This window comes from Mercenaria mercenaria, chromosome 4, assembly GCF_021730395.1.
Source record: "Mercenaria mercenaria strain notata chromosome 4, MADL_Memer_1, whole genome shotgun sequence".
In the NCBI taxonomy this organism is placed as follows: domain Eukaryota; kingdom Metazoa; phylum Mollusca; class Bivalvia; order Venerida; family Veneridae; genus Mercenaria; species Mercenaria mercenaria.
The window spans coordinates 7,279,132-7,304,352 of record NC_069364.1 but is presented as its reverse complement, the minus strand read 5'-3'; the positions used below and the strand labels follow the sequence as shown (position 1 = coordinate 7,304,352).

The 25,221-nt window shown below is 35.8% G+C and overlaps 1 protein-coding gene and 1 non-coding gene across 8 annotated transcripts in view; both read left to right on the top strand.

The window, feature by feature from the left end:
• The first annotated feature begins 36 nt into the window (after positions 1-36).
• Positions 37-109, top strand: Trnan-guu (transfer RNA asparagine (anticodon GUU)). Its single transcript has one exon. It is a non-coding gene; the product is annotated as a tRNA-Asn (tRNA).
• Positions 110-5,163: 5,054 nt separating this feature from the next.
• LOC128556174 (zinc finger MYM-type protein 4-like) overlaps positions 5,164-25,221 on the top strand; it is a 38,588-nt gene continuing 18,530 nt past the window's right edge. For 2 of the 7 annotated variants that reach the window (XM_053540299.1, XM_053540303.1), the window contains exons 1-12: positions 5,254-5,422; positions 11,188-11,400; positions 14,738-15,442; positions 16,305-16,390; positions 18,940-19,528; positions 19,903-20,087; positions 20,418-20,526; positions 21,189-21,292; positions 21,566-21,799; positions 22,471-23,319; positions 24,325-24,462; positions 25,071-25,185. In XM_053540299.1, coding sequence (XP_053396274.1) covers positions 11,199-11,400; positions 14,738-15,442; positions 16,305-16,390; positions 18,940-19,528; positions 19,903-20,087; positions 20,418-20,526; positions 21,189-21,292; positions 21,566-21,799; positions 22,471-23,319; positions 24,325-24,462; positions 25,071-25,185 — 3,316 coding nt within the window. In that variant the 5' untranslated portion in view covers positions 5,254-5,422; positions 11,188-11,198. Of the gene's footprint in view, positions 5,230-5,252; positions 5,423-11,187; positions 11,401-14,737; positions 15,443-16,304; positions 16,391-17,517; positions 17,891-18,939; positions 19,529-19,902; positions 20,088-20,417; positions 20,527-21,188; positions 21,293-21,565; positions 21,800-22,470; positions 23,320-24,324; positions 24,463-25,070; positions 25,186-25,221 lie in introns of those variants that run through there. The other 5 variants (XM_053540301.1, XM_053540304.1, XM_053540302.1 and 2 more) reach the window with 5 other exon arrangements.

Sequence of the window (25,221 nt, the reverse complement as noted above, 5' to 3'; positions counted from 1 at the left end):
GAGGGGGAAGGTGTGTAGCGGTTCTCGTATCAGGTGGCCTCGGTAGCTCAATTGGTAGAGCGTTGGCACGTTAAGCCGAATGTCCGAGGTTCGAATCCCGGTCGAGGCTGCACATTTTTTCCTGAGACTGATACAGTATATTTTGTACGGTAAGTAGGGTCTACCCCCGGTTGAGTCGAGCACTAATTTTTCTTTGCAACATCACCGAAGCAAAAACGATTATTTTTTCCGTTTTCCTCATTTTGAGCGATATATCAATGAAAATGACCCTAAATTTACTATTGACTTCAATGGAAAATAAAGGGTGGTAACATAGAAATGGTTCAAAAGGTAAGTGAAATAATCTTACAATTCTTAAAATTATATCATCATTTAGAGGAAAGATTAAATCAACTATTGTCGCCGAAGCAAATTCGTTATTTTAAACCATTTAAGATGCAACGAATAAATCGAATTTATCCTTCTTTATTTAATGTGTCAAAAAATCGATAATACCGATTATTGGAAAAATTGAAAGTTCAATATGTGTCAGCGGTTTTGGCCAAAATTTAGAAAAAAATTCTACCATTGGGATACCGATGCTAGCTGGGACATATTCTTGACAGGTAGAAACAGTTGGAATAGTTTCACAACACTTGAAATGGTGTTAATTAATGCTATAGCAATATACTGAAATATGTGATTGATCTGGTTCCCGCTACATTTATTTACAAAACCGATGAATGCATCTCTCTGATAAAACAATACAACAGAAGAACTGTTTCTGAAGCATGAAAGTACATCTATCTATCTTTTCATACCTCACTCCTCTCACAAGTATTGTGGATATGGTGCACGTCAGGTAAGTGAGAGTAAAAGTAGAAACACTGAGACACTTCTTTTCAGCAACAGTAAGAACATGAATAACTGGGATTTTAAAATGTTCAAACTAAGAAGAAGTAGTAGCACGTTACAAACAATTGCCATTAATGCAGATGAACGATGGAGCTACCTTCTTAAACAGCTTTGCACAATACCCCAGCAGACTGGGCAAAGTACAAAGCTGTCAAACGGAGAGCTCAAGCCACGACAACCACGTTTCAGACATGCTGACCGAAGGTCACGAAAGTCCCAACGCCTTCTGGAATTACATCAAATCAAAGAGTAATGATAGTTTTTGTGTTTCTGCTGATAGCAAGCAGAAAACAGACATTTTAAATGACCACTTCACCTCAGTCTTCACAAAAGAAGATACAGCGAACTGCTCAGCTCTGCCCCCAAGCCATACTAGTTGCCACAGATATCAACAAAATGGGTGTCCAAAAGCTACTGAACAATCTCAAGCCATATAGAGCTGCAGCTAGTGCTAGACAAAATCCCGATCAGGTTACTCAAACTGGCATCTGAGGAACTGTCTTCAGGCCTGGTCTGGCTATTCCAGCTTTCAATTGAGCTTAGTAAAATCCCAAATATTTGGAAATCCACCCATGTCTCACCAATCTTCAACAAAGGCAACCGTTTCTGTCCCTCAAACTACCTACCAATCTCTCTGACTTCTGTATCTTGTAAAGTCCTTGAAAACATCATCCACAGCAACATCATGTACCATTTTGACATACACCGTATCATCATAGACAGCCAACATGGTTTCCGCAAAAGGCGTTCCTGTGACACCAGCTTATCATCACCATCAATGATCTCGCCAAGAACCCAGCAGGTTATTCTTGAAAGCTCCAGTTCAGCTACCTCCTCAGTCACTTCCGGCGTTCCCCAGGGCAGTGTTCTTGGTCCTCTTCTCTTCATGGTTTACATCAATGATCTCCCGTCCAAGGTTAAGTCCACAGCTCGACTGTGATCTATACAGGATCATCAACACCAAGGAAGATACACGCCAGCTGCAAAAAGACCTTGACAACCTTGCATCACGGCAGCATGACTGGCAGATGGCATTCAATCCCGACAAATGTGAAGTTATACAAATCACTACAAAGAGACACCCTGTGTCACCCCCTACAACGGCATACAACTGAAAACTACAAACAATTCAAAATACCTTGGTTTTACCATATCCAACGACCTCCCCTGGAAAAAAGCACACTGACAAGATCACTAAAAAAGGCAACTTCCACCATATCCTTCATCAAGAGAAACATCCGTTCTAGATTTTTGTCCGTTTCGTATTTTATGTTACGTATATTGTCTTGTCTGTTCTTTGTGTCGCCCCCATTCCATCCCACCCCACCCCTTGCATTTACACTCTCTCCCTTTTACTACGAGTGAAGTTAGGTACTCATCATATATTTGGCCACTGGCCGTCCCTGGGCGGCGCCCCACTGTGTTGTTTTTCCCTGCTTGTTTGTTTGTTTGTGCGTCCGTGCGTGCGTGCGTGTGTCTTGTGTACGCGAGTGTTTGTGCTGTAGTGTAGGGAGACCGCGGTTTTGGAACTAGGCTTTCCCTGATGAATATTCAGCCTTGCTTTTTTCCACTTCCTCCAACACCCCCATCCATTTATCTACGCCTTACCCATTTTCATATTTTGCATTTATTAAAATTTCTTGTTGTTGGATTTTTGAAGCAACCTGTCTGCTATATTTTATTATGGGTGGACGGATAGCTCAGTGGTTTGCACACTGGCCTTCCAATCCTGAGGTCGGGGTTCGATCCCCGGCAGCTACTCGGGAATTTTCAGAAACGCTTGTCAGTGTTTCCCACCCAGCTAGAGGTGTACTGGTCAGGAACCCAGGCAATCCTTGCGTGTATCAGTGCTATACACTGGGCACGTTAAAGAACCAGGCTGTCTATTCGCAACGAGCTAGGCTAAGTTAGCCGGACAAGCCTGTATCTGATTTCTGATCTCTCTGTGGGGGCTTTGTCTCACTCTGTCCCTCTGGTCAGATCGCTCTGTGTCTGTACTAGTAGAGGATGATTTCGCGCCCTGTGTGGCTGCAGTTGCTGTAAAGCGCCTTTGAACGTGTTTATCATGAAAAGGGCGCTATATAAATCTGGTATAATAATAATAATAATAATAATAATATTTTTCCGTTACAGTTTCTTTTTGTTCAGGGCCTACTTCGCTATTTATGGCTCTCTGGCTGTGTTTGGGGTGTTCTCTGCTTCCGGGACATTTACCCTTACCTTTTATTTTTATAACAGTTTTGCTTTAAATGACTGCATATATGGCAATTTTTAGACATTCATTTAGAGAACAGAAAGGGTAAGAGACAGATTGGTGGCATTTATAAATTATGACCATTCACGGTCAGTCAAAATAAAAATAAAATTTATTTCAAAAATGGCATGGGACGAGTGAAATGTTTAATATGAATAACCCTTTTGTACGTGTCCTTTTCTCTATAGAGATCCATTAACGACTTGAAAAATATTCATTTGAATGAAACCCAGAAAGAAATATGCCAACTTCATGGAAATCATACGTATACTTTCACTGGGATCACGTGAAAGCTAATGCCATATCCCGGTGTGACGCTAATCCCAACAAAACAAAACAAGAAAAATAATACTTGTTATAATATATAGTAGGAAAAAAATTCTTCAGAGCTTCGGTGAAAGCATTGGTCGAGAGGGATACTTTAAGACACTTTCCTTTGGAGCTGAAGGCCCAGGTTTGATTCCAAGCTTCTCCCATTGTGGTATATCTTTGGGCAAGGCAATTTATCGAAATTGCCTCAGTAAACGCAGATCCAAATTGCCGGGGGTAAGGTATTTATAAATAACTGTTCTTAAAGTAGGCTAGATAGCGTGAAGGTTTCACATACCTTAAACTTGTAAGTATCATCAAATCTCGAGTATACTTTTAGAGTGAGGTGATTACTGCAGACCATGATGATGATGATGATGATGTATCTTGCAGACGAACAAAAATTTGATCAAAGCAGAATGCATAAGATAAGATAAGATAAATTTTATTTTAAGTCGGCAAGACAGAGAAACAATACAACATAAGCGACAGGCGCTTTTTAACCGACTATATATAACAAAGATAAACAGTTAAAACATATAGTAAGCAAGCTGTAAAATAACAGATAGGATTATATACAAAATTACATGCAGTACAACATGTAGTTAAAACTGTGAAAGACCTGCTGCTCTTGACCAAAAGCCTAAAAACTGCTTACGATAAACATGAAGTAAAAAAACTGAGAGGTAAAATTGGCGCAAATAGCGGAATAAAAAAAAAATGCTAAACGAGAATATCACCTCAGACTCAGATCTGAAATGAACTGAGCAGCAGCTCCTTCACAGTAGCACATAAAACATAGCATGAAAATAAGATGTAATAGTAACAATAGCACATTGAGAACATAAAAAACATGCAAATTATTACATAAAAATAATATAAAGACAAGTGTGCAATTAAAGCAACAAAACAAAGAAACTAGCTAAAGCAACTAAACATGGAGAACAAGGCATAGATATAAGTCGACTACACAAGGAAACAAGGTAGCCTATACAAAAAGTAGCTAAAGCATGCAAAGCAAGACAAGTATTGACAACACAATGCAAAAAGCACAGCAAGTAACTAAAGCAACTAAGCTTGGAGAAGAAAGCATAATTAAAAATTTAAATGAATTTCAACTGTTTCTGATAGATCTGTTTTACTTGAAATGGATTAGAATGAATGAACTACACTATGCATACTAACTAGTCCAAATAATTGTACTCGAGAGTTGAATATCGTTATATTTTCTTGACTTGTCGATATCAGCCTCCAATAGACAACGTAAAATATCAAAATGTAAAATCGGTCTACCGAGGTCTCATTATTTAGACTACATACTAACCAGTTCTAAGACATATAGATTCTATATGTGTAGTTCATTCATTCTAATCCATTTCAAGTAAAACAGATGTATCAGAAACAGTTGAAATTCATTTAAATTTTTAATGTAATTAAGCGCCATTTTTAGCAATTTCCCGCGAAAAGAGCTACGCCCCAGGTTAGTACTCGCAATTTTCTTCATATATCTAACATATGTCTAAAGAGCTTTTAAAAGTTAATGAGCCTTAAATTTGAAGAAATATCGTACTTTTTACTACTTTATGTACTCAAGAGATTCGAACGTTTAAATTTTACAGGAACGTACCAAGAAAAATAAGTTACCAGGGGCGAACCTTGAATTAAAGGGAAGTAAATCATGCCAATTTAATTTTCAGTAGGGAAGTCGCTTGCACGCCAGCGGGAGTAAAGTGAAAACGAGGCTCCGGAGAAAGTCAGTACGGCGACCAATGGTAAAATGTCGAATATTTATTTGAATTGGGGTTACTTAACACTATTTATTAATTTCTTTTGCATTTCTCTAAACGAAACATTCATTAGGCTGTACCCAAGCGTCGCCATGCCTCGAACTAATGCCTAACAAAGCGAAAGTAAGCTCTTGATTTGCAGACATTTTTCACGAGCCTGACGAGGCATTATACGAAGGTAAAACAAATAAAATATGGTAATACGGAATTGTGTTGTTTACAGTATTATGTCGAAGAGATGTTTTTGATTGTATTGCAATACTAAATGGATAAAATTGATCGTAAGCGTCTGAATTGACCCAGTTAAGTCTATTTTTGTGCAGATTATTTAGACGGTGTAACAGTAAAACTTCTCCCGCCCAATTTATCCTCCCATTCAGTGATGTGCTTAACCCAGCAAGTAACACAAATATGATGTGCACACCTTAGTTTATCTTTTACTGCTACTGTATGATTATATTTATGATCACACTTAGTATGTTGGTACTAAACCTACATCTTCAGGTGCATGTGGTTTAAAGGAGGATTCACATAAAGTTATAGACTCGTTTTATACCTATGCTCGACCAGATTTACATGTATTTTTCTCGGAACAAATTAAAAACTAACAAGGAAAACATTTAGTTTCTGAAGTGATCGACTTTTACACCCAAGCATTTGACTGGCATTGATCAGGGTAAAATATGGCATGGTTCAAACTATAGGGTGTATAAAACACTAAATTTTAAAGTGACATTTTCTTATGCTGGACTAGACAGATTTCTTTTTTCAGAGGTAATTATAAAATCAAACAAACAAATATTTTTATAGTCAAAACTTCATATTTTCTAGTTTTTGTTTTCAGATTTGAAAACCAATAAGTTTCAGACATAGTAACACCTACCTGAACAGTGGGCTTAAGGAACATTGGTAAATGGTGTGTCTGCATGCAGTATCCATCAAGTAATTTAACAAGAAATCAAACTATTTTGGCAATCAAACAAACCTAAAAACTTCAAAAAGTCAAATGTCTCATAACTTGTCCTATGGCGCGATGAATCTTTTTATCTCATTGCGTCTACATGACGCAACTAATGAAGGCGCCATTGAGGCAAAGAAGCTGTCGTCTGTAAACAAACAAGCCCCTGAAAGATCTAGATCAAGTGTGTATGATGTCATATAGGGATGCTTGGAAGGAAATAAATAAACAACAATCATTAGTTCAAAGGTTTATTTAAATAAACATTAGGGTTGGATATCGTTAAGGACAAAGCGGTCCGATACCGATACCGATACCAACGAAACGATACAATATTTTTAACGATACCGATACCATGCTTTGTAGTACATTACATAAGCAATGATTTGCTTAGTATTATATACACCTATGTAAGTATATATACATGAAAATTTGCTGTGATAAATAAACATTTTAAATCTGTTAATGGAATGTTGTATGTATTAGATTATGAAAGAGTAAAAAATAAATCTTACAGACTAGTTTTCCAAAATAAAAATCTAGAGCAGATACCTCGCTCACTATGCAATTTAAATCTATGAATACACTCTCTGTAGTAATGCTTTTAAAGCTCAGTACTGTCTAGAACTGTTAACTAAACACTTATTAGCTTTCAAATTACCCCTCTAACAAGTCAGACTAATTCTCACTCATGATTTTTAAAGTGAAACACTTTGCAACACATTTTTAATTGAACAAAAACCTTCAAAACACTTGAAAGAACCAACATTCCAACAATAACATTATTTCTAATGGTTCGCGAAAACCGATTATTTGTTTACGTAGGTTACAGCTTAGTCTCGTAATTTTTTATTTACATCATTTTTTTTCATTGGTTTTAAAAGAAAACTACAAAGAAAAATAGTGTCGTATATTTTGAAATTATGTATTGGTTTGCGTTGTTTAAAACGACAGAAAAAGAAGTATTTCAGGTAATATTTAGCATACGAAACTATTCGCACGGTTAGCTCTCCATGTCAAGGGAGGTTACTCTGAGTGAGCGGTATCACAGTAAACAATGTCGATCGCGTTATTACGCTATTTGCTTAAATTTCTGCTTTATTTTGCCGCAGATTTTGTAAGAATTTTGTTTTTACTTTTATGGAAATACCGAAATCGGAACCGGTTCTTTTACGAAACAGTATATACCGGTACTTTTCGAAGTGATTATTCGGTATTGTACCGATACCGGGAACCGGTATCCAACCCTAATAAACATGTACATTTATAAATAGTGGCCAAGCACTTGGCTGGTCGATCATAGGTAAAATGACTTTAACCTGAGTGTCTAGCTGTCCAGTAACCATACGCCTTGCCTGCATTCTAGCTGTCCAGTAATTGGCTGGGATTTTAATACCTAAGAAGTGTGATCATCATGAGATTTTGATTCTTTATCAATAGAACCATCAGAACAAGAGCTAACTCTGTAATACTATATGAACTTGAATTGCTAGATGAAAGGTGTCGGAGTCCTAAATCTTTGATTTGCTTTGAAGCATTCTTCCTTGAAGTTTTTTATTAGTTCAAATCTACAATTGTCAAAGATTCAGACTCACTTTTGGTCCAATGCTCAGGTGAGTTATTGTGATTGCTCGATATCCATCGTCTGTCTGTCGTCTGTCAACATTTAGCCTGTGTATGCGATAGAGGCTGTATTTTTCAGTTGATCTTCATGAAATTTGGTCAGAATGATGGCCTTGATGAAATCAAGGTCAAGTTCGAATATGGGTCATCTGGGGTCAAAAACTAGGTCACTAGGTTAAATCAAAGAAAAACCTTGTGTATGTGTTAGAGGCTGTATTTTTCAATTGATCTTCATGAAATTTGGTCAGAATGATGGCCTTGATGAATTCTAGGTCATGTTTGAATATAGGTCATCTTGGTTTTAAAACTAGGTCAAATCAAAGAAAAACCTTACAGTATGTGTATGCAATAGGGACTGCATTTTACACCGTATATTCATAAAATTTAGTCGGAATGGTTGCCTTGATGAAATCTAGGTCAAGTTCATTATGTTTAATCTGGGGACAAAAACTAGATTGTTAGGTCAAATCAAAGAAAAACCTTATGTATGCAATAGGGACTGCATTTTACACTAGATCTTCATGAAATTTGATCATAATGTTTGTCAGGATGAAATCTAGGTCAAAATCGAATATGGGTCATCTGAGGTCAAAAACTAGGTCACCTGAACAAATCAAAGATAAACCTTGTGTATGCAATAGTGGCTGCATTTTACACTGAATTTTCATGAAATTTGATCAGAATGTTTGTCTTGATGAAATCTAGGTCAAGTTCAGATAGGGGTCATCTGGGGTCAAGAACTAGGTCACCCAGTAAAATCAAAGAAAAACTTTGTGAATGCAATAGGAGCTACATTTTAGGCAGGATGTTCATGAAATTTGATGAAAATGTTTGCTTTGATAGTCAAAATATCTCCTTCTTGGGTAATAGGATTTTATCATTGTAGACAAAAGTGAGGTATAATAAAAAAAAAAGTATGTCACTTATAATGTGCATTGAAATTGATTAAAATTGTGGTCCTTCTTTGACTTTGAATAGGCTGAAGTTTTGTATACAAGTTGTATCATTGCTGTAATAAAATCAGACATCCCAACTACCGATCCTGTCAGGTTTCTCCCGATTCTGGATGTAAAACCCGATTACCCCAGTAAGAAGTCCAAATCTCCCGGGAAAAAAACAACAAACAAAGAAATTAGCCACTAGCTCCTTTACATTAATCCAGTATCGCTAATAACGAATCTGTAAACAACAGTTTTCGGATATTTTCACACCTACCACTGTTGAATGTTGTTTATTGCATGATATAACAGCCAGGTGTTGATTATTGTGTGACAACTGAAACAGATATTCTATCAATAAAAATAAATCACAATCAAATTTAAATTAGAAAATATATTGGCTAAATTTGCTTTTTAGCAAATTGGACTCGCCCATGCGTCCGCGTTGGCGTCCGCGTCCCGATTTGGTTAAGTTTTTGTATGTAAGCTGGTATCTCAGCAACCACTTGTGGGAATGGATTGAAACTTCACACACTTATTCACTGTGATAAACTGACCTACATTGCACAGGTTCCATAACTCTATTTTGCTTTTAAGAAGTTTTTTACAAAATTATGCCCCTTTTTCGACTTAGAAATTTTTGGTTTAGGTTTTGTATGTAAGCTGGTATCTCAGTAACCACTTGTGGGAATGGATTGAAACTTCACACACTTATTTACTGTGATAAACTGACTTACATTGCACAGGTTCCATAACTCTATTTTGCTTTTTTACAAAATTATGCCCCTTTTTCGACTTAGAATTTTTTGGTTAAGGTTTTGTATGTAAGCTGGTATCTCAGTACTCACTAATTGGAATGGATTGAAACTTCACACACTTGTTCACTGTCATGATCTGACATGCACAAAGCAGGTCCCATATCTTTATTTTGCTATTTTCAAAATTATGCCCCTTTTTCAACATAGAAATTTTTGGTTAAGTTTTTGTATGTAAGCTGGTATCTCAGTATCCACTAATAGGAAAGGATTGAAATTGCACACACTTGTTCACTGTCATGATATGACATGCAATGCAAAGGGTCAATAACTCAACTTCGCATTTTACAAAATTATGCCCCTTTTTCGACTTAGGAGTTTTTGGTTAAATTCCTATTATGTAAGCTGGTATCGTAGTACCCACTAATGGGAATGGATTGAAACTTCACACACTTGTCCACTGTCATGAGCTGATAAGCACTATGCAGGTTCCATAACCCTATTTTGCTTTTTTACTAAATTATGTCCCTTTTTCAACTTTCATATTCATTCAATCGACAAGGCTGTTGAATAGTCGAGCATTGCTGTCTTCCGACAGCTCTTGTTTCTATAAGTTTTTGAAATCAAAAGTAGGTTGTCGCAGTATCAGCAGGCTGATTTTTTATAAAGATTTCTCTTAAATCATTTTTAATAAGAGGAAATATCATGGTAAATTTTAAATGCTGTTAAACTGTCTTTGCATCATCATAATTTGTCAAACACATCCTTTAAACTGAAGATTTGGGCAATGTTTACGAAAGTGTAACAGTATCTGGACATACAATTTTGGATATCCGGATTTTGATCAGTAAAAAAATTGGCGCTAGGAGTTTTAGATACGGGTTGGCGGGGTTGAGAATCAAACAGTTAATTTTCTTTTGCCTAAACTTGTATTATTTTTAACTCTGTACATTTTCTTTTGACGGTTCTAACATAACTTTGCATTGTTTGTAGTAAAAATTCACCTGGGGAGTCTTGTTCCCCACAAAAGAAATATGAGTGCAGGTTTAATTCTCAGTGGAGTTTTGAATTTAGACATACAGTATTAATAAGTGCTTAAAGTGCAATAACTATTAAATTTTGCAAAGAAGGCATGCATAAGTTACAACAAAGAGTTGAAGAGTGCAGGTGACTATAGTTAGATATTAACATTTCAGGACTTCAAAAATGCATGAACATGATTGTGAAGAGTAATGACTAGTGATATTATAACTTATAAGTGCAAATAAGTTGTTATTATCATTAGCTGCTGCATTGCATGTAGTTTATTACTTTGTCATTAGGAGTGCTAAAGAGATGTTTTACACCTTACATGTGTTTTTAGTACCTGTATTAAAAGCTTCTGTTAAGTAATACCATCAACATAAATACCGCATTATTAAATCTCCCACTTTGGAATGCAAAAACTCCCACTTGGCATTCAGAAAAAGTTGGGATATCTGTAAAATGTTTAATTGTACTTTGTAATTAAATAACTTGGTTACATAAGCCTGACCTCGCTATTAATGGAAGTTATGGTTGATGCTGAACTTTAATATAAAGATTATTATTAAATTGTTGAATACCAAATCAAGTGTACTGTCTCATTTATACTTATGGATAAATATTGTTCTTTTTTTTATTTACAAAGCCTTTAAAGCCATGGATCAAGAAATGGAAGCTGATGAGTTCTTTCCTGATAAGCTGATGTCAGAGCCTGATGTTGCCTCAGAGTGGAGTAATGATCAGACTATTGGTGATGATGTGAGTAAAGGTGAAGGGGGTGAAAGTGCTTTAAATGGTGATGAGGAAGTTGGAAAAGGTGCAGAAGAAATGGAAACAGATGAACCAGTTTCTATGCAAGGTAATTTAACCCTTACCCTGCTGAATTTCTATAATTATGAACTTTTCCATCTTTCAATTTAGACAGTACCATTAACTGTTAAAAGGGGTGCTTACCAAGAAGTTACTAACTGAATGGCGAACACTGCAGACCATAATCAGATTGCATGGATGTGCAGGCTGATCTTGGTCTGCGCTGGTCGCAAAGGCAGAATCGCTTGCTGCCAGTAGGCTAAGGGTTAAGTAATAAATTTTCAGAAATACCTGCGGAACAGGTCTTAGTATGGTTTATTAATATGTGTATTCACCATTTATATTGTTTTTCAGTTGACTTAAACAGGTGTAATCCTTAATCTAATAAAAGGATTAATTTATGCCCAGAAAGCCAGCCTCATCTTAGTATTTTTTCAAAAGATTTATATCCAGCATGTAGTTTTCATCCATTTGGCATACGGTCTGACAGTGAGAAATATTTTGTTGTGATGAAGTCAGCCCCATTTTCAAATAGTGAAATGGCAGCTTGAGTCCTGCGCTCATTCTGTCTACAGTGTACATTGTAACTTGACAGGCTGTACATAATAAATACTAGGTTACTGTAAGTCTTGTTGTGAACATGGTTACTGCAGATATTGAAACTTAATACAAGTTATTGAGATGTATAAAACATTGTGAAAGATGCATATCCCATAACTCTGAATTATATTTTGGCAAAGTTATGCCCCATTTTGGACTTGAAAAAGCAGAACTGTTGAAGTTTTACATGGAAATTACTATCTCTAAAAGTAATGCAGATACTTGGTTGAAACTTCACACAGATTTTTGGTGCAATTGAACTAGATTATGGCATCAAGTCCCATAACTCATGAATTTGGACAATATGCCTATTCTTTAACTTTAGCATGCAGGCTGATCATGGTCTGCACTGTTAGCTATTCAGTCAGTAAATTTTGATTATTGGTACTGCCCAGTATGAATGATGGCCCAGTCCATTTTAGAAATATAGCAGGGTAAAGGTTAAATAGAAAGTCCATTGTACTGTCAAGTCTTTGAATGGTCCAGCATGCTGTCAGGAAACAGCTCTCTTTTAGTCATTTTTACTTGGTAATTTTAAAAAAGTTACAAATTTGATTTTAAGGGCTGGCCTGTGAAGCACCATTGACTTATAGTAGATTTTAGTGGCAACAAATAAAAATTGAAATGTAATTTGAGCATTTGTAAAATATAATTAAATTAGATTTTGGGCAAATGAAGGCATAGGCAATTAATAATTAGCAATTAAAGATGTTATTTGGACATTTTAGTTACAGACATTTAAGTAAAATAAAAAAAAACTGCAGTTGAGTTTTAGAAATTTTTGAGTAACATTTGAGTGAAAATCAAGGGGTAAATACCCTTTGAAAAAAAGTCAGGGTGTAAAATAGTTAAAAACTTGTACTCTTTGACCGAAAATATTATCTGGAACTCTGAATTTAGCTTATTTTAGTTTTTGGTTGCGGGTTTATCCTGCTACCAAAGTTAAGTGTATTTCTGACAATCATGTAGCATCTTTATTTGATTCCAAATCACATCCAAAGGAATTTGTTCATGTGCTACACAAAGTAGTCCCATTCATGAACAATGCAGATGAATTATCAATGATCAAGCAGTTTTTATTCATCCTCTATCCATTCACACTGGCCATTTTTAGCTCATCTGATTTTTTGAAAAAAAATGATGAGTTATTGTCATCACTTGAGCGGTTGTCGGCGTCGGCGTCGGCGTTGCCTGGTTAAGTTTTATGTTTAGGTCAGCTTTTCACCTAAACTATCAAAGCTATTGCTTTGAAACTTGGAATACTTGTTCACCATCATAAGCTGACCCTGTATAGCAAGAAACATAACTCCATCTTGCTTTTTGCAAGATTTATGGCCCCTTTTGTACTTAGAAAATATCAGATTTCTTGGTTAAGTTTTATGTTTAGGTCAACTTTTCTCCTAAACTATCAAAGCTTTTGCTTTGAAACTTGGAATACTTGTTCACCATCATAAGCAGACCATGTACATCAAGAAACATAACTCCATCTTGCTTTTTGCAAGAATTATTGCCCCTTTTGGACTTAGAAAATCAGTTTTCTTGGTTAAGTTTTATGTTTAGGTCAGCTTTTATCCTAAACTATCAAAGCTATTCCTTTAAGACTTGCAACACTTGTTCACCATCATAAGCTGACCCTGTACAGCAAGAAACATAATTCCATCCTGCTTTTTGCAAGATTTATGGCCCCTTTTGGACTTAGAAAATATCAGATTTCTTGGTTAAGTTTTATATTTAGGTCAACTTTTTCTCTTAAACTATCAAAGCTATTGCTTTAAAATTTGCAACTCTTGTTGACCATCATAAGCTGACCCTGTACAGCAAGCAACATAACTCCATCCTGCTTTTTGCAATAATTATTGCCCCTTTTGGACTTAGAAAAATCATTTTCTTGGTTGAATATTATGTTTAAGTCAACTTTTCTCATAAACTATCAAAGCTATTGCTTTAAAACTTGCAACAGTTTTTCACCATCATAAGTGGACACTGTACATGAAGAAACATAACTCTATCCTGCTTTTTGCAAGAGTGATGGCCCTTTTTAGACTTAGAAAATCATGGGTAGGACAATATTTCTATTATACAAAAAAAATCAGATGAGCGTCAGCACCCGCAAGGCGGTGCTCTTGTTATTATATAAGATCTGTCAATGATTAGGTATTCCAGTCCATGGTTACATCACTGACTTCCAGCTGTTCATGTAAGGTCAGGCAGAGTTTATCTTTACTGAAAGTACTTCATGAGCACTTCAGCATACTAATTGCGAATTTTGCACTTTATCTGTGTTTGCATCCATTTTGCCTCACTGGAAAATTGGTCATATAAGAATTTGTAGAATATTGTTCCATGTCTCTAATCATGAAATGATGCAAGTCAGGTACATGTAAGGCATTGTTTATATGTCTTCACAGTAACTAAACAGTTACTTTAATGGGAGCCTCCATGGCTGAGTGGTTAAGGTCGCTGACTTCAAATCACTTGCCCCTCATTGATGTGGGTTTGAGCCTCACTCGGGGCGTTGAATTCTTCATGTGAAGAAGCCATCCAGCTGGCTTACGGAAGGTCGGTGGCCAGGTGCCCGCTCGTGATGAAATAATGCACGGAGGGGCACCTGGGGTCTTCCTCCACCATTAAAGCTGGAAAGGCGCCATATGACCTATCATGTGTCGGTGCGATGTTAAATCCAACAAAAAAACAAAACAAAAAATGTTACTTTAATACAAAGCCAGTAGTGGTAACAGATATTATAGAAACTTTAATATTATGAAGATGTACTTCTACTGTTACAGGGGAGGATATGGAAATGGCAGGTGAAAGTGCAGAACCTGCAAATGATCTGGAAGAGCTTGCTAAAGAGGTTGAAATACCTGGAAATGGTGCTAGTGACTCAGAACTAAGTTTAATTGATGATAGTGGTGAACAAGAGGTCAGTGATAAAGAAGAAAACACTTCTGATAGCCAAAATGTATTTGATGATAATCTGGACCTTGAAGCAGGTAAACCAGATGTTGATGGTGCTGGCAATAATATAGGTAATGATAATCTTGATAGTCTTGAAAAAAGTAATGAAAATGCAATAATTTTAAGTGAAAGTCAAGAAATTAGTAACATAAATGAAAGCGAAGAGCTTAATAGAAATGATGATGATGTTTTGGATTTAGAAGAACCTCTTGTTGAAGACAAAAACATAATAGACACGCAGGATATAGCAGAAGGCCGAGGTGAGGGAGAAGGTAGTACTGAAGAGATCTCTCAAACTCGAGCTCCAGTTGAAGATACAGGTGATGTTACACAAGAAAGTGTAAGTAACAAACAAGAGGATAACGAGTTTGGAGACGGAGTAGAACACATAGCTGAAGATAGTGACAGCAAAAGCAACCAGGATGCTTCAGCATCCAACTTAGCAGAGGAAAATACTGAACAGGAAAAGGAGGATGAAGATTTAAATGAAGATGAGCTCCTGGGTGCTAATGAAGATGACAAAGATTATCAGGGTAAGTTTGAAACTTGTCTATAGGGATGTCTGAGGCTCAAGAAAATTTCCTGCGATTCAGTCAGCTCAGTTATGCAGTAATAGGTTTAATTGTTGTTTTTATATATTTTTTTGTGCAGTGCAGTATTAATATAGAAATCCAATAGTCTAGAGATTGATTTAAATGATGATTCTTTTCTTGCCATCTGAGGATAAATTTAAGCTTTATTTGATAACATAGATTAGTAACAAAAAGATCAAATTATAGGCAAGGAATTTCATGGTTTTGGCCAAAAAGCACTATTTTTGCACATATGAATTTGTGAATTTCAATTTTTTTGCCCTTGAAGGGTGGCATACAGTAATCAAATTGTCAATCTGTCTGTCAGTTTGTCTGTCTGCTGCCACATCTTTGGTCTATATGGCTTCCTAATGTGAATTTTAAGGTGATTTAATGTGTCTTTTAGCCACACAAATTGAAAACAGAAGAGCATACAGCCACTTGTCTGGAGCATAAGTATATGTATGTGAGGGGTTTCCTGTTAAATTACACATAAGAATTGAATCAAGGTTACACAGAGCAACACCATAACATTTGTCACATGTCATGGTTTAGACACGACTTGCATTGGAACGTACCTTTCCTGGAGTTGTTAAGTGGTAATAGGACTATACCTCATCACAGATCTATACATTTTGGGGGCATATGTCAGTTTACAGTGATATTTCTTGTTGAAGATATGAAAAATGAGAATTTCGTTTGTTTATTGGAACAGTTTTTGTTGGATTGATGCATGGATAAAATCCACAAAAATAAGGTCTTCTTGAATAATTAGGATTTCAGTGTATGTTATCAACATTAAAAAGGTAAATTATAATTACAGGAGAAGAGCAGAGTGTGGTAGAGGCAGGCGCTAACTCAGGTTCTGTTATAAAAGACCAGGATGAAAGTAGCTTGGATCTGAATCAGGTATTTACTATGTACATGTGGCACTTCAAACTTTACGTTACTTTGGTTTACGGGTATTGACAGTTGACTCTACCTGGCAGCTATTGTAGATGGAGTTGGTTTAATTTAAAGGAAACTTGTGGAGTAGAAATGGATACGTGTATTTACAATTAAAGCAGGGTTATTTTTGCGTGCTAATGTAGGCAAGTGATTTTTAACATGGTGGTAGTTGTTTTGTTTGATGTGACTAACTGAAGGTTTTGAAAGATTTTAACTTGAGAGGGGAAGGTCCTATTTTTCAAGTTTATTTCATTGTATAATACTATTAGGAACTCTTTATTAATCTTTATTGCGCACACATACTCATTCACCATCGATTCAGTAGCAGCAACCCTGGTCTGGCAGAAGCTACTTTTTAGCACAGTTTTATTGTTAATAGTTTTATAACAAAGTTGCTTAGTGCTAACCTCACTTTAGTTGTGTCAGTAAGCAGAGGATTGCTCAGATATATGACAAAAAGTATTGTTTCAGCTAGATAAATCGAGGTCATTCAATATTTTGCATTACTTAATGTACAAAGTTTCAGTGGAAGCAATTCTCCAAAATCAAATAATATTAACTTCGATATTTTGCAATCTCCTAGCTTTATGCTTGTCCAAACGATACATGTTCTGTTGAGATGCAACTGTACTTTATGCAGGAAGTAGAAAATTATGGAAGCGTAGAGGTTGGAGCAGGCATTGCAGACTTCAATAGTGCTGAGGACCTTGAACTTGCACAGACTGAAGCTGAAGGTAAAAAAGACAGTGAAGAAATAAAGATATTGGAGGAACCAGAGCCCCAGTTGGAACAAATGGAAAATAAAGATGATTCTTTAGAAATTTCTGACAATGGAAATAATACAGCTTTAAAAGGAGACATGTCCCATGAATTTGAAAAGACTGATGTTGAGGAAAATGAATCTGCTGCAAAAGGGGAAGTAACATCTGTAGTTGACGATATAGCTGCTAAAGGAGAAATGGATATAAGTGAAATGGCTGGCAATATAAATGAAGTTTTAGGAGAGGACGATAAGGATGGATTAGAGTCTCCTGTAAATACTGAAATTGTTGAAAACAATGAATTGAAGGTATTGATGCCAAAGGAGATGTAGAGGTAACTGAAGAGGTTGGTGATTTAAAGGGAGCTTTAGGAGATGTTGATAAGGATAGATTAGAGTCTCCTGTTGATACTGAAGATGTTGAAGAGGCGGAAAAATCTGATGTAGTTAAAGGTATTGATTCAAAAGAAGTAGAGGAAACTGAAGAGGCGGTTGATATAAATGAACCTGCAGAAGAGGACAGTAAGGGTGTAGTGGAAGAACCTGTTACTACGGGAGAGGAAGCAATGGATATTGAATCAAATGTGGCTGAGAGTAAAGAAACTGAATTGGAGAATATGGAAGTTGCTGAAATGGCAGATGATGCAGTTGCCAATGAAGTTGAAGAAACTGATATTAACAAGGAGGAAACTGCTGGACAGGTATGGATGATTATGAGTTTGTATGGAATCTCTGTGTGAACAAATATGTCTGCATTGAGAATCTATTTAATCGTAAATGGATTGAAGTCAGAATTTAGGTAAATTAGGCTTATAATTGACTGATAGTTTGTAAATTGTTTAATTGTTTACTGGAGTTACATTCTGTTTAATATTACATTAGGATTGAAACTGAAAAATTTTTTGTTTACCTGTCTCTAGTGAAATATTTCACTAATATTGCACAAGTGTACATGTAAAACTATATTCTTACACTTTCCTAACATTAAATTCAAACATTGTGTAGTTACTAGCCTCATTATTTGCTCACATCATTTTGAAATTTAATAAAAAAAGATGTTGTTCGTTACATACAGTCAAACCTGTATAAGCAGCTAGCAAAGGGTGTTACATACAGTCAAACCTGTATAAGCAGCTAGCAAAGGGTGTGACATAGTCTGGCTGCTTAAAGCAGCATAAGTCAAGTTGATATTAGAGCAAAAAGTCAGTTTGGAAAGTTAGCAGAGTGCTTGCTTAAGGCAAGTGGCTGCTGAATACAGGTGACTGCTAAGGCAGGTTCAGATGTATTTATATTATCAGAATGATGTGCAATTTTATAGATATGTTTGTGTTGAACAAAGATCAAATGATTTTATATGCTTACACTTTACAGAGAATCTTACAGATTACAAGAGCAAAAAAAAAAAGATTATCCAGTCTTGAAATTAACTCAGATTGGACTATTTCATACTGCCATATATTCTTAAGTTATTTGTCATTTGTTATATCAATACAAAATTTATGATCAGTAGCCCTGTCTATCCTCATCCTATGTCATTCATGTTAAAGTATGAAATTTCAACATGTCATATCCCATAGAAAGATTTATATTTGCATAATCAAAGGAAGTAAGTTTGAATGTTTGAAACCCTACCTTTAAATTTTTAACTCTGTGTAAGCCTACATGTTTTCATTTAATCCACCCAAAAGATTTTGTCAGTTATACTATAGTAGGCGTATACATTTGTAACATTTGTTAGAATTGTTCACAGGAGAGTGACCAGGCAACAGAAGAAGTTTCAAAGGAAATGATACCTGATAAAGCAAACGATGGTGAAGATCTATCCAATTCTGAAGAAGGTGAAACAGAGGATGAAGCTGTCCACAGATCATCTACAAAATCTCCAGAACAAAGGTCCACCTCCTCAGAGAAAGATCTTACTGAGGTATCAGAGATTGCCAATCAGTCAGAAACCACACCCTCTGCTGATAACAGTAGCCAACCAGACAATGTCATGCAGTCAGAAGCCACACCTTCTGCTGATAACTCTAACCAATCTGAAGCTGATAGTCAGTCTGAAGTCACGCCCTCTGCTGATAACTCTAACCAATCTGAAGCTGATAGTCAGTCTGAAGTCACACCCTCTGGTGATAACTCTAACCAGTCAGCAGCTGTTAGTCAGTCAGAAACTACTCCCCCTGGTGACAACTCTAACCAATCTGAAGCTGTTAGTCAGTCAGAAGTCACTCCCTCTGGTGATAACTCTAACCAATCAGAAGGGACTTCAAACAGGAAATCTCCAAGTTTTGACATGTCAAGTGTCAAGATAAAGAAAGAGCGTATGGATAGTACAGAATCAGGTTTGTTTGTAATTTTATCAAGAAATAAAAAGACATTAAATAACCATCTCATTTTCTAATATCATCTAGTTTAATGAAAATCAGCATTTTCTGTCAGTAGTTCACACACAGCTTGAAAACTACAGTCAATCTTCGCAATCTCAAACTCGACAGGACCGTCAAAATTTGTTCGAGTTATCGGTACTTCGAGTTATTGAACAATAAAGATTATATAGGACTTTGGACGGGACCTGACGAGTTTGAGCAATGGGTGGTGTTTGAATTATCTTAGTTTGAGGGAACGGAGTTCCACTGTATTTTCAATCTTTTATCTACCTTTTCTTTCGCAGTTAAATATTCTGAAGCTGATGTTAATATAAATCTTACTGTTTCAGACAAAGCAAATGAAAGTGAAAATTCTAACACAGGAAGTAGTAATCTGAAGATTGTTGGTGTGACGTCTGCTGTTGGTGTAGAAGACAAGGGGGACCACTCTGAACAGACTTCTGAGAATGCATCAGCTAAGGGAGATAATGCAGAAGAGAAAAAGACTACAAAGAACAATGAAGTAAATGAGCAGGTAAAATAACAGTGATTGAGTTGCGTTATATCAGTACGTAAACAAATACTTGATAGAGATTTTTAATTTACATGTTGATTTCTTTTGAAATTAATCAAGAACGTCAGAATTTTAACTTTTGGAAAAATGCTGTAATATATTGTAACACAGATTCGAAGTAGAAGAACTAGGCAAGGCAAAACTTAAAAAGGTGCTGGTACACATTTTGATTCATTTTGATAATGTTATTGTAAAATAAAAATGTATCTTGTGTGAAAGACTGTTAGCGTTTGATTCGGTCATTACAAGTGAAGTTAACTGGCCAGTTTTAGCTTAAAATTATGGTTACAGGTAAAAGTTAAGCAGGAATCTCTTGCTGCAGCTACAGCCACAGAAAAAGAAGACATCAAGAAAATTGTGAATGAAGAACTTAAAAAGAAAATAAAGCAGGAATCCAAAGGTATACAATTGAGCCGTGCCATGGGAAAACCAACATAGTAGCTTTGCGACCAGCATGGATCCAGACCAGCCTGCGCATCCGCGCAGTCTGGTCAGGATCCATGCTGTTCGCTTTCAAAGCCTATTGCTATTAGAGAAACTGTTAGTGAACAGCATGGATCCTGACCAGACTGCACGGATGCGCAGGCTGGTCTGGATCCATGCTGGTCGCAAAGCCACTATGTTGGTTTTCCCATGGCACGGCTCAATTAATTTCAGTGCTTGTTATATACAATACTGAATGACTCAGAATGAGACTGTTACATAAATTCTGAATTTTAGCCTTCAACTTTAGCTCAGTATGGAGAGTGCAGATGTACGGATTGCAGGGCAGTGAATTCGAATCACGGGCGAGGCATATAATCTGTGACAATTTGATATTAGACATCATGTGAAATCCTTCGTCTTCCATTTCTGATTCATGCGGAAAATTTGTCAGTTGTTTGCACTGAACAGGTCAGTATTGGTACAGAATCCAGGACACTGGTTAGGTTTTCTGTCTGCTGTTTTGTAACAGAAATACTGTTGAAAAACGGCACTAAACTTGAAACAAACAAGCAAGGGGTTACCCTTTTAACTCTTCTTAAAGGAATTGATGTGACATTTATTAAATTATTATTGTAGCTAAAGAAGATGAAGATGATGATGTTATTGCTATCAAGGAGGAGAAAAAGCCTGTACCAAAGCCAAAACCATCAAAGATACAGACCTGTATTGTATGTGGAAAGGTATGCTTGTATTTCATAAATACAGTAGATTCCGCTTAATTGCATATCACTTAATTGCATATTTCAGTTAATTGCATACAAAGTAAAAACATGGTATTTCCCAAATATAGTTGCATTTAATGTTTTTCGTATTATCATAGTTCAAGTCTAGGTAATTGTATTAACATTTAGTTGACTGGTGCCTCCCAAGCGCTGTAGGCTACAGAGTGTCATGAAAAATTCCATTCATTGCTTATTGTTGCAGAATATTATTGTTACTTACATTTTCAAAAGGTTGGGAAATGCAAATACAACATTGTAAGGAATGGTGATGTAAAACACCTGTGTGATGATACCTGCTTCAAACGTTTCCGCAGCAGTCCGACCACATACCTAAAACAGGCTGAAGGTATTTCCCAGGCCCAGTCTAAACCGGACCAACAGACCAACAGTAAACCGGCACCTACCCCATTGAAGAATACAGCACCAGTAAAGGCAGTACCTAACCAACAGGCATCATTTCAGCAGGTAAGATAACCAGTATTGTTGAATACATTTCAGACAGTATCTGGGTCTTCTTACTCGAAACATTTTCTAAAAAATTGTAAAATGTATCATGTAAATAAGGAGACAGAATTAGGTGATATTTGGTAGGAAGATTGAAATATTTTTCAATGAGCAAAGACCAGCTCCAGTATTTGAAAATGTAAAATCTATTTCACAAGGGAAAGGTTATTTAATTTTACATTTCAGACAAACAAATTTTCTGTTTATTTCATGCTTTTCCAATGATTTTTTGTCCAAATTTTACCCATTTTATTCTCTATGTTCAATATTATGCTCAATGTTGGGATGTGGCAATAATTGTTGGAAAAAAATAATTCAACAATATTTTTAAATGTCTTTTACATATAAAAATGGTTTAGCATATACTTGTATATTTTTGTAAAGTATTTTCACCTATTTCTTTATTGAAGCATTTTCTTCACAAATGAGGTTATATTTTTATTCATGTTCTTTATCATTCAAGTGTAGTTCCATTCCAGTGAAATTACTTCTGATTTTTATTTGCCTGTTTATCAAGTGATAGTCTTATTGTTATATTACAGTGATCTACTGAAAAGGTTCTATAATCCAGATGGAAGGATATATTATATGATTTTAAGCTTTTAGTTATTATACTTATTATGTGATTTCAGCAGTCACAGGTGTACAAGACCTGCACAGTATGCCAGTTGATGAATGTACGCACTTCAAAACCATTCCTAAATTGGCAGGGCCTTGATTTTTGTGGGGAAGAATGTCTCGGAAAGTATCAGGGAGGTCTTAGCAACAACTGTAGTTATTGCTCTGGAGCCATCTTTCCGAACAACAAAGCCAAGTTTTGTTGCCGAGTAGGGAACGAGGTGAAACATTTCTGTAGCACAAACTGTAATAATGATTATGTAAAGCGAATGAAACTTTGTGCATTCTGTAATAAAGATCTGGCACAAAGTACAGATTCTTTTATGGCCCCTGTTGGAGAAACATTTAAAGACTTCTGTAGTCAGAACTGTCTTCAGAAGTTTGAAGAAAAGAATAACAAAGACGTTGAGATAGTTGGGGTTCAGAAAGGGCAAAAAGCGTCAAAAGCACCAAAAGGGAACTTCATATGTGCTGTATGCGGTAAAGTCGGCCCAGTGAAACATGAATTTAAGCTTGATTCAAAAGTGAACAGACTTTGTAGCGATCCATGCTTCTCAGCATTCCAGTATGCAAACAAACTTACACTGAACACGTGTGACAACTGTGGCACGAATTTGAATTCGGAAAACCAAGCTCCACAGTATGTGCAATTTGAGGGCCAGCAGCGGCGCTTCTGTAGTTTTATGTGTGTGAATACATTTAGGAATACAAATAAAAAGACTGTGCCATGTGCTTGGTGTGGAAACAAAAAGAGTAACTTTGATATGATTGAACGTGTAGATGCTAACAACAAATATCAGCTATTCTGCTCTCTGAATTGTCTATCACTATACAGGGTCAACCTACAGGCAACATCAAATCAGGTAAAGTAAAATGTTTCTTCTGTAAGACTAGTTGTAGTTAATATTTTCTGTTTCTTATATAAAAATCTCTGTTTCAAAGGCACTGTTTAAGTGAATACAGCTGCGGGACTATTTATTATTGTGATATTGTCTATATTTAGTTCTCTTTTAAGTACATACATAAACACAAGTCTGTTCAGATTTTACTTGATTTTTATTAACTTGAAATTTCCTGTTCGTGTTTTAAAATGGTTTCATACAGACTGTGGTTAGTTTACTAACCCAGAGATATTACTGTCCTGCAGTATTTCATTCGTTCAATTTTTTTTTGCATTGAAATTATGCTTGTAGTTGTTACATAACTGAAATACTGTTGAAAAAAGGCACAAAACTTAAAACAAACAAAAGAGTTCTTGAAAATTCCAAAATCAGAGTCCTAGACTCTTGTTTGAATTCCATAACTTCAGCTAAGATGACTTACACTTAAAAAAACTTGTATAGCCATTTTTTGTATCCATGTTTTGAAAAAAAAGATGTTTTATGGCATTTTCCATCTGTCCTTCTGTCCATTGAAATTTTCCATTTCTATAATCTAAGTCAGACAGCTACTGCTTTCAAACTTTGCATCATGATTAATCAACGCATTAGGAACTTTTGGGTAATAATTTCAAAGTTCAAGGTCATGGTGACCTGGATGTTGAGAATGGTTCCTGGACTTTGTCAGGAGGAGTAATAGCTATAGCTTTCAGAATTTACGCAATTGCAGAGTACCACTACAGGACGATCTCTTTAATTTTTGGGGTCATTGCCTTTAAAGGTCAAGGTCACAGGGATCTATCTTCACTTTTGTTGCTTTTTTCATCTCTAGGCTGCAAGTCGGATAGTATAATAGCTTCTGCTTTTAAACTTGACTTGATTTCCTCGACTCAGAAAAGTAACTTATTTGTCTTTTTAGTTTTACATATTTTCCTTGTTGTTTCATGTATTTCTTAAAAAAAATTCTTGCTTTTCTTGTGTGTTATTTAGGCAGTGACATGTGACCAGTGTCGAAAGTTTGTACCAGCCCAGTACCATCTGACAATGAGTGATGCATCGGTTAGAAATTTCTGCTCGTACGGTTGTGTGATGCAGTTCCAGGCACAGTTTCAAGCACCTGCTAAACAGGTAATTTACATATATACACTTTAACAACATATTTCAATGAATAATGCAGGTGTTCATTTTTGCTGACTTTTACAAGAAGAAAATATTTTAATTTAGTAAATGATCACTAATTGATGGTACCATAACATAATTCAATGATTTATGCAGTAAATGTTCCATTTTTGCTGGAACTGTAACATGTATTTCAATGAATAATGCAGTAAATTTTCACTCTGTAGATGCCACTTAAAAATTCAATGAATAATGCAGAAAAATTTCACTCTGCAGGTACCACATCAAAATTCAACAAATAATGCATAAGAATTTTACACTGCAGGTACCACATCAAAATTGAATGAATAATGCAGTTAAATTTCACTCTTCAGATACCACATTAGAATTCAACGAATTATACAATAAAATTTCATTCTTCAGGTACCACATCAAAATTCAATGAATAAAGAAGTAAATTTCACTATATACGTACCACATTGAAATCAAATGAATAATGCAGTAAAATTTCACTCTTCAGGTACCACTCGAAATTCAATGAATAATGCAGTAAAATTTCACACTGCAGGGACCACATCAAAATTCAATGAATAATGCATAAGAATTTTACCTTTCAGGTACCACATCAAAATTCAGTGAATAATGCAGTAAATGCAGGCAAAGGTGTTTCCCCTGCACAACAACAACAACAACAGCAGACAACAACACGATCAGGGAGAGTTGTAACAAAAGGTAACTTGTTATGAATATACAAAGTCTGCATATAAA